General features: G+C 41.7%; 1 protein-coding gene across 1 annotated transcript in view; it reads left to right on the forward strand.

Annotated features, from left to right (window-relative positions):
- Window positions 1-308: 308 nt before the first annotated feature.
- Window positions 309-10,656, forward strand: part of hk2 (hexokinase 2) — a 44,019-nt gene continuing 33,671 nt past the window's right edge. Inside the window, exons 1-2 of the mRNA XM_083979212.1 lie at window positions 309-604; window positions 7,797-7,959. Coding sequence (XP_083835338.1) covers window positions 542-604; window positions 7,797-7,959 — 226 coding nt within the window. The 5' untranslated portion in view covers window positions 309-541. The remainder of the gene's footprint in view (window positions 605-7,796; window positions 7,960-10,656) is intronic.

Raw genomic sequence — 10,656 nt, forward strand, 5'->3', positions numbered from 1 at the left:
GATCCTGAATACAAAAAGTGGCTCAACTTAGGCTACCCCACTCTCCCCTACAATAGCTGTACAATATATGGAATGCCATTTTATAATAGATGGATAAATAAACAAATAAATAAATAAGTGAGTAAGTAAATAAATACAAACATAGCCTATAAAAGATATACAAAAGATGAGTCTGTTACATAGGTCTGTTGTAAGGCTTTTGCTGGGAGGTTTTTTGTTTGTTCAGTCCCCTGCGCATCCTGAAAACAGGAGACGACGCCACACACTCCCTGCAGCCAATCAGCGCTGTGCGTTCGTGATGACGTCACCAGACGTCTAAGTTAAGGAAGCTGGAAGTTTCTCAACAGTACGACACGGTTAGTTTTTTAATCGACAGTTGTTACCAGCGTGTTATAGTTAACAAAAACCGAGCGGCCCGCGGAAATATCACTGCGTTTACACTTCACTCACCTCAGGAGGCCTTTTGTCTTTGTACATTTTGTTCGAACCTAAAGCAGGAGGACGGGCAGGGCGTAAAGTCGTCACACATCAGTAACTAAAGATGTTAGCCTCAAGTCTTCTGGCTAATTACTGCTCCGAGCTCCATGATGACCAAGCGAATAAAGTGAGTACTGGTGTAAAACACTCGTTGGAGTTACTATGTAACACTTTTCGTATCATTACGGCGTAATTGAATGCGCTGCCTTACTGTAACCAAGTGAAAGCAGGGGTCAAGGTGACAGCACGGCCACTAGCATACAAGGAAAGTAATGATGTTCAACTGTCGCTCTGTCCAAACATCCGCCTCTATGTGTCAGTGCAAGGCCACTGCTCTCTGTTAAATGACAAAACATTGATTGCCATTACATGCGGTGTGTGAAGAAGTACGCCCCATGTGTTATTGAATTTAATTTTAAGTCAGTGTGTCTGTATGAGTAACCCACATGTGGGGGGTAGTCCACTAACAGTGCACCCGATGCATGCAGACAAAGGGACGTAGGCTATGAATGGTTAGGTGAATGTTATGTGGCTTTGAGTGGTTGATAAAACCATTAGTGCACTTATGCAGTTGAAGCCTGAGATTTCTCTGTAGAATAACAATAATAAAGCCTTTTCATACGCGAATACATATTGAACATTGTATGGAAAGGCTAACTGACAAGCTTGTGAAATGTGCTTTTAAGACGTACTGTACTGTGGGTTCAGGGGTTCTACTGTGCTAAATGACTGTGTCAATGGCTCCATACTAATAAGTATCCAACCAAATCATTACATGAGCAAGCATGAGTCAGGATTTGTGAATGATATAGATAAATGGAATATAGGCCTAGTCATAATCACTGTTATTTCTGTGGTTTGCAAAAGCTTTTTGTACCCAGAATTTTAAAAGAAATTGGTCTTTCCAATATAAAGCTCCATCTGACTGGAATAATCATCCTCATTTGAAGTCCATTACCTCCTTTCACTGCTTTGGGTCATTCTTTGGTTAGAACAACTTGTTTATGTTTTTAATTTGAGTATAATCCATGTACAATATCCAGTTCTGTTTTGCATCTGTTTTAATTCATGATTTGTCTTTTGTTTTGTTTTGTTTTTCTGTTTTTTGTTTTCTGCCCTGTCTGTTTTTTTGTTATGTTTATAATAATAATAATAATAATAATACATTTTATTTATAACAGGCTTTTTCAAGTGCTCAAAGACGCTTACATAAAAACACAGTTTAAAATACAATGCAGAAAAATATCACAGTTAAAATACAAGAATGTGTGTTTGTTTGCATGTGTTACTTGTGTACTCAGGACAAGTTGTGAGCTGCACATTCACCACGCTATGAGATAATAACGGAACGTTACGAAACAGAGCCGTTTTCGAGGTAAATACAGGGTAAATACAGAGTCTGCTTGCTGAAAAACTGTCCCTGAAGGCAACGCGCATCAGCGGTTTTGCATGAATTTACCTCTAAAACAACTCTATCTCGTAACGTTCCATTATTATCTCATAGCGTGGTGAATGTGCAGCTCACAACTTCTCCACGACAGCCTTTTGGAGTTGTTGGGTTGTGTATTTGATGAGTTTGATGAGGAAAACCAAGAAATTCCCTTAGCCTCCGTAGCGTAGCTCTGAGCAGCTCACGGCTCTGCTCCTCCATTCTAAAAATAGCTTACACCGACAATTGAAGATAACGAACCTACTGCTATGACTATAGCAATTATGGCAATGGGCCAATTTGCCAAAATGTTGAACTATCCCTTTAAGTCTACCATGCACACTTTTATTGTATACAACTCTGCATCATTCTGAAGCATAGTGTTATTTATTTGTGTTGTTATAAGTTACTTATCTGTAGTCACAGTATTGGCTGCAGTGAATGTGGATTGTCAGATCAGATGTAGCTACACAACTACACACACTGCATGATAACTTTGGGGAATGTAGTGTCCGAATATTGGTCTGCTTGGTTATGAATGTGGATGCAGACTAGGGATGTCACGATTACTTGTTTTCACAATTAATCATGGTATTAAACGCCACAATTAATTGATTGTAAAGATTCCTAAATACCGTCACTTTCTGAAAAAGATTATGTTGGAACCATATCTGCAGATGTGCGCCAAAGTAAAGGTAAATGCACAGATACTGGTCCATTTATCTAAAGTAACACTGAATTAGTAGGAATTTAAATGTTAGCATGAAAAAATCATTAAAATAAACATAAACATTTGATATAGGTGACAATTAATTACTTAAATATTTCAAACACTTCCCCCAGTGGATTGATAACTGTTGTGAAATGTATTGATGCATAATAATCATGATAATCGTAATACCGTGATTATTTCTCTGACAATAATCGTACCAAGAAAATCTATAATCGTGACATCTCTAATGCAGACGTATACTATGTGACTTGTAGATCAGAATTAACACTTCTTGTCACCAATCATCTGCAATTAGGCTAGTTGATTAATTCTCCAATTTGTCTGTGGCTGAGCGAAGCAGCGCGTGTTGACTATTTTAATCCCACCTCCCACCTTGTTTACTTGCCAGTGTGTGACAGGCCACGTAAAAAACCAAACACCATGTTAGCTGTGTGGAAGAAAGTGTGCAAAACTAATATCGGCTAATCATGTACAACATCTGTCATGCATAAAGTGCATTCAGGGTCACTGTGCTGCAGAAATGTAGTAATTGCTTCCCCAGATCTTTGCCTTAATGGCTGGCATGTTTACATTTGTTTAAATGTGTTTATTAATGTGCAATGTCCCTGATCCTTAATCCTTTAAATAATAAATACATCTCTGTCCTTGAGCTCTGCACATACTGTAGTTCCTTTCCCCTCATGGTTCAGTTTCTGCTCTGATATACATCGTCAGCTCTGACCCCATATGCAGATATCTACGTATATAAACATCCTCAACCAAGCCAAGCGTATAGACACTTCTTAAATATAATTAGTAGGAATGAGGCAAGGCAAGGCAAGGACATTTTATTTGTATAGCCCGTTTTTACAAACAGTTTGTCTCAAAGGGCTTTACATGGCATCGTAACAACATCCTCTGTCCTTAGACCCTCACATCCACTGAGGAAAAACTTCATGGAAAACCCTTTTAACAGGGAAAAATGGGAGAAACCTCAGGGTGAGCAACAGAGGAGGGATCCCTCACCCAGGACGGACAGATGTGCAATAGATGTTGTTACAGACAAGAAAACAGTTTACAGTTTATAGAAAACAGTTTACAGTTTATGAGAGAAAGTGTTTCATTAAACATCAATAAACTAATAAATGAAATGAAAATTAACTGCTCCTTATAAAACCTTTGTCGTCATGGTTACTGGGAAGAAGAATGGGGCATTCTGGACACTCTGACCTATAATTTTGTGTTAATATGAGGTCTCTGGCATGTACTCTCTAGTAGCATGTGCTTAAAGCAACATTGCGGAGTTTCAGCTCAGTGCTTCCACCATCTGGTTGAGAAGCGCTATCGTCTGGGGGGGGGAAGCGTTTATTCCCATTAATAAACGACAGTATTTCCCACATACTTGCAAGGAGACTGTGTGGCGGGTGGTCGGGGGAGGGGAGGAGGGGGTGAGGGGGGGCGGTGGTGGCGGCGGCAGCAGCGACGACGACCGGAGGGGAACGTCGCTTTTACCCACTACGTCTCTCTCCGACGCAGAGGGGAGGGGGGAGGAGGGGGGGCAGTGTTTCGTACCCGTGCAGGGAAGTTACATAGTGCAGTTTCAGCCGACGCGACCCGGCTCAGGCTGCGGCGGCAGCACCATTCATCCTATTAACCATTTTTCTATCACTGCAATGAGTCTGGAAACATTATTTTAAGGCCGAAAAACTCCGCAATGTTACTTTAATAATTAATTAATAAAATAAGAGAAGTAGACTACAGTAAGAAAATCCCTCCCCAACCTGAATATAGAAATTACTTTGTTTTTGTTAAAGCAGAAGTAAGCGATCCGGTCGTTTTGGCTAACTTCGTTAGTTAGCAGCCCCCGCCCTCGTCATGGATCTATTGGTCCTCGTCCCTACGTCACCACATTCACGCGCATCCCTTGGCTGCACACACAGCCCTTCATGCCGTTCTCTCTCCTCATTGGATAAAACTTGTAGGATACAAGGAAGTATACAAGAAGTTTTCTCCTCGTCTTACAGCAGAGCAGAGTGACTGACAGACCCGTGTTTCAGACCAAACACTCTATATAAGTGATTGCTGTCGGAAGATAGAACTATTTAAGACTTATATTACAGTTTTTCTCTGTTGGTTTGGCTCATTTCTTGAAACAGAAATTACATTCTTAAAACTATAAGACCATTTGGCCAAACAGTCTTACAGTTCTGCACAACATTACAGCTCACTAGCAAAAGTGCATATCTCTCCCAAAACTGTTCACACATGCTTCAAAACTAGATTCCTTTACCATGTAAAGTGTCAGTACCATCAAAATGGCAAAGATCTTTCTCAATTGCTTTTGGCTCATTTGCATTCACTTAGTGCTTTTACCAAAAATAAACTGGATGGTTCAGCATAACACCATGGATGAGCTGCAGAACCTCATATCTCTCCCAAAACAGTTTACTTATGTGTCAAAACCAAACTTCTTTCTCATGTAAGTAGTCAGTGCCCCCAAAATGCATCATCCCTGTGGCATTCTGTGAGCACTGCAAGTCAAAATGCTTAGATGTTTTGTCACTATGGCAGAGACGTATACAACCTAAGAAAAGGACTTTACAGTAAGAGCAGCCTCCAAAGTTTGACATCACACACACTGCACTCATATTGCCAAGGAAATTGTAACCATTTTTATTCACATATAGCCTACATAAAGTAACTCAAGATTATGTACTGTAAAAACAAAATGTATAGGCCTACAGTTCTCTGTACATGTATGAAATATGAACACAAACAAAAACAGAAAAAATATACCAAGCCTATAGTGCAGTAAACAAAGTTTCACGAGTAGAGACATTTTCACTGGTCATCACTGTCATCACCCTCTGTCTCCTGGCCACCATCTTCATCCTCCTTGACCATCCATACGCTGCGCTCTGATTGGCCACATATTTTCATCAACATCACAGCGGATATTTTCCCTCGCGATGCAGGCCCTAGCCCTAGCCAAGCTCATACGCGTTTGGCAGCATTCACAATCATAGACAGCACCAGTCAGGTAGCTAAACAGCTGATTGATTGGTCATCTGAGATGTAGGAACTCCTCCTTCGTTAGTCAAGTTCTAATTTCACCTGACTGTCAATTACTGTCATGAATTTATGAAATGCTGCAAGAAATTCATATGGTTTTCATGGTATTAGCCTACAGTATGTTGACTAATTTTGACAGTTGAACAGACTATTGTGCATATGATGATTTACACAGTGAAATCATGCTGACATGTTTTGGAGAGAGCAACCATTCGACTGAGAATCAACTTATCAGCTTAGATCAGCAAGATTTATTCATTTGGAAAATGTGCTAAATGTATGCTCATTGTGCTAACTCTAGGGTACTTGTACATAACCATTTGCAAAGATGCACTAAGACACTTGAGACATGTACTAAGACATTTGCAATTTGATGAAATCAATGAGAAATGCCATTCTGTTGTGAACATTTGCAAGGTGGTTTGGAGATTTGTCCATGTTATTTTGAGAATGTAATTTCTGTTTCAAGAATTGAGCCAAACCAATAGAGAAAAACTGTAACACAAATATTCCGCTTACTTCTGCTTTAACCCCTCATTTACATAGGGAGCAGGTTCTGTTCCACAGGACCTTCATGATGTATCATCGTGTTTCTACAGTAGCCCAGACAGGACAAACCAAACACCGGCCTTTTACATTTTCTCTTTACCTGTAAGTTCTCCTACATGAAAAGGAGGGAATGATTCCAACCTGCTACCTCTTCAGATTCATCTAAGGCAGAGAGGAAAGAGAGACAGCAGGAGACGTGCTCATGTTGTATTTGAAATTGTACCATTCTGCAGAGCGTTGTCTGTTATTTTCCTGGATAATGTGTTGGAGGTTTGTCCAAACTGCATTTAGATGTCTTCAATTACAGATCTTGAATCACAGCTTTTCCTGTAGCACTTTTCAAAAGTACTTTTTTTTTTTTGTGACCAGGAAGTATAACATAAGTGTAGTTGCATAAGCAGCGGAGGAAGCACTGAAGATAAGAATGAGTCAAAAAAGGTGTGGTTGTGCATTCTGAAATCAGGAACAGGAGTAAAAGAGAGGAAGAAGTGATTTCCCCCACTAACCTCTATGTTATAATAATAATAATAATAATACATTTTATTTGTAACGCGCTTTTCCAAGTGCTCAAAGACGCTTACATAAAAACACAATTTAAAATACAATGCAGTAAATTATCACAGTTAAAATACAAGAACAAGATACACAAATTTAATTTATGGATTAAAAGCCAGTTTAAAAAGGTGGGTTTTTAAAAGTGATTTGAAGGTGTGGGGGTCTGTACAGTCTCTGATGGGTTGGGGGAGTGAATTCCAGAGGGTGGGGGCGGCAACGGAGAAGGCTCTGTCCCCCCAGGTTCGGTGCTTGGTCCGGGGGGGTAGGGTCAGGAGATTTCCTGCTGAGGATCGGAGGGCACGGGGGGGGTTGTAGTGGTGAAGAAGGTCTGTGAGGTAGGTGGGGGCCAGGTTGTTAAGTGATTTGTAGGTGAGCAGGAGGATTTTTAATTGTATACGGTGTGCAATGGGGAGCCAGTGCAGTTTCTGGAGGACAGGGGTGATGTGTTCTCGGGAGCGGGTGTGGGTGAGCAGGCGGGCGACAGAGTTCTGGATGTATTGCAGTTTATTGAGGAGTTTGGATGATGAACCGTATAGGATGCTATTGCAGTAGTCCAGTCTGGATGTGATAAAAGCATGAATCAGGGTTTCAGCAGCAGAGTTGGTGAGTGAGGGGCGGACACGGGCAATGTTTTTGAGGTGAAAGAAGGCGGTCCTGGTGATGTGGTTGATGTGGTGGTCGAACTTAAGCTGGCTGTCGAAGATGATTCCAAGGTTCCGGATGTGTGGGGAAGGGGACAGAGTGCAGTTGTTGAAGGTGAGGCTGAAGTTTTGGGTTGTTCTGGTGCAGGATGTGGGACCGATGATGATGATGTCTGATTTGTTACTGTTGAGCTGGAGATAGTTTCTTTGCATCCATTTGTTTATTTCGGTGAGACAGTTACTGAGTGTGGAGTGGGTGGAGTTGGTGATGGCTTTAGAGGAAACACTGACTTAGAGGAACACTGACTTCACTGACCTTAAAGTTGTGACATACACTTACTCACTGTGATGATTTCTTTAGGTGGACAAATACCTGCACCGCTTTCAGCTGCCAGATGAGACTTTGATGGATCTGTCAATACGATTTAGAAGAGAAATGGACAAAGGATTGTACAGAGACACCAACCCAACAGCTGCTGTCAAGATGCTACCAACATTTGTGCGCTCAACTCCTGATGGAACAGGTAATACCTCCTTTCCTGTGTGAAATTTGTGGAGGGAGTGGGTACAGTGATGTCATTCCTATGAGACGGCTTATGTAGGTTCATCAATGGCTTTTTTTTATTCACAGGGACTTGGGTCTATATCACATTAAAGCTATCTGATGTCAAGGGTGTGAGGGGAAATCTAATCGAACAATTTGCCATGAAAAAGATCATTTGGGGCTTTGCCAGTGCAATATGCTTGAGAAAGTGTCAACCTCACACAAAATAGGACTGACTATTCATACTGTTCATACCTGTTATAACCCTCTGTCTTTATTAATTAGTCAGCTCTGACTAATGAAGTTCACACCTGGCATCTCCAAATGCAGGTCTAGAGACCACTTGTGATTTCATTTCATAGCTACGTGGCCAAAAATAGTGGCACCCTTCGCACTTCATTCAGATGATGACCACTTATCTCAGAAAATTGTTGCAATTACAGCTATGCATTTATGTGCCAGAACAACACAAAAATCCTGAGGAATAAAATAGAAGACTTAAGTTAAGAAATTATCGATTTTGGGTGAAGTATCCCTTTAATCTTTATGTTGCGAGTTCATGTCTACCACACTGACAGTGGAGAAAGGCAATTAGACAAGAAATGAATTGTGTGGGGGTTTGAGAAACACAGTTCTGGAAAAGCGTCAACAGTCTCAAGGCTTCAAGTCCATCTCCAGAGATCTTAATGAGATCTTGGCGTGATACTGGGTTGTATGAGCCGGACTGACCCGGGATATGTTAGAGACAGGCGTCTATATGGGAAAGGCTTTTTTAAATTATTAATTTGAAACAATTCTTATGCTCAGCACAGATGGAGAATCTATAATATAATCAAATGTTCTGTTGTTACTGTTTGAGTCAGAATAGAAGGAAGGGTCGGATCGAGAGCAGCATTAATTTACAAGTTTAATCTGCACCAATTAGCCTACACTTTTTCTGAATAAATGTATGCTCCGGCCACAGACTGTATCAGGGTTCCCCAATTAGTTTTCGGCGAGGGCCAAAGTATGTGAAGTGTGCCAAACCGAGGGCCAAAACGTCCAGGTTTTTTTTCCCCCCATCGTGCCAGTAAAAGTTGATTTTTGTACAGATAATGTTAATGCTATCACTATTATCATTGTTGATGAAATTGAAGAAGAGCATAGTACATTCTAGAAGTAATAATTTAGGCATGGGAGTCTCAAAGGGTCAAACAAGAAAAATTGCACTCTTGAAAAACAGCCACTGCTGCGGTTTAGATGAAATAAAAGCATCCTAGCATTTTAATTTAGAGCTCCCAAATAGAAGTGTAACATAAAGGAAGATAAGAAAGGAGCAGTAGTTGTATGTGGTATATTCTGATATTCACAATGACAAAAATAAATAGAGATAGAGACACACAGCAAGAAAGTAGCAACCTTTCTACATATTTATAACATCAATACCATTTGTGCAGATTTTTAAACCCATCTGCAAAATGCCCACAAATAGCCTACATCTGTCTGCATCTGTACAACCCTTCACCTCAAGAAGAGCCACCTGAGAGACTGTATGAGTCAGGCACACGTAAACAAAGAGAGAGAGAGAGAGAGAGAGAGAGAGAGAGAGCGCGCGTCAGGTGTCACTTTTCTTTCTCTCAGCATCATCATGGTCCGGTAAAATAAACCAAAACTGGTGCAGGTCATGTTATTAATCAGCCTACCTGACTTACTTGGATATTTCACTCAGAGGACCGGCGGATCACCGCGCCATGGGGAAAAAAAAAATTAAATAAATACCGCGCCCATGTTTCCATCGCGCGGTACGTCTTCATTTCGTTCACTCTTTACACAAGTGTAGGTCGACGTACAGAGCAGGGTGAGATCGAAATACAGTAGAGCAGTGCACACCTTATCTGTTGTTCACTTAGTTTCATACTGTGATGAAGGCTTAATGAGTGCAGCCTGGTTTCTCTGACTTGTAATGGCGAGGTGTGCGTCTGTTAGAACGCAGTCTATAAAGTTCCCCCAAGACTTTAATGAAGAAGGAAGCAGGAGATAGTCGATCCTTTTATGGTGGTGTGTGTTGAAGGTGTGGTTGTGTGTGTGTGGTTGTTTCTCTTGACGCACACTGAACCACAAACGGCAGGTCAACCGATACAAAGTAGCAAACAACTTCTGCCGGCCACACGTCTCACCGTCGTCAGTTTCTTCTTCTCTCTCTCATAAGCAGCAGCACTCTGCCTAATAGAGCGCGATAGCGCCCCTAGTGGCTGGATCTGGCTAAATCACCTGCTCTGTCATGCAGCCTTCAGAACATAAAGAGGTGCGTCAGTGTCAGTGAATCGTCGCGGGCCAGATGTTTTGCTCTCGCGGGCCACATCCGGCCCGCGGGCCGCCTATTGGGGATCCCTGCTGTATAGGCTACCGGCTCTTCCCTTGGCTCAGTCATCGGACCAGGCCGAACACGACCGGACACATCGGGTTCCGATCGAGAACATTTACTAACTCAGACCAGGGTTTTTCTGCATTATACATTTTGAGGCGGCCGCCGCGCTGAAATTGTCTGCGTTTGAACGGAGAGATCGCGCTGATCCGCTGCTGTTACTTTCTCTCGGAGCGTCTCCGCCTCCGGGAATACGCTGCTCAGCTGTTGAGCCGAGCGTCAGGAGCAAGTTGATAACCAGCTTCGTAGTACCGTGTTAACTCGGACCGGGGC

Source organism: Trachurus trachurus (assembly GCF_905171665.1).
Source record: "Trachurus trachurus genome assembly, chromosome: 9".
In the NCBI taxonomy this organism is placed as follows: domain Eukaryota; kingdom Metazoa; phylum Chordata; class Actinopteri; order Carangiformes; family Carangidae; genus Trachurus; species Trachurus trachurus.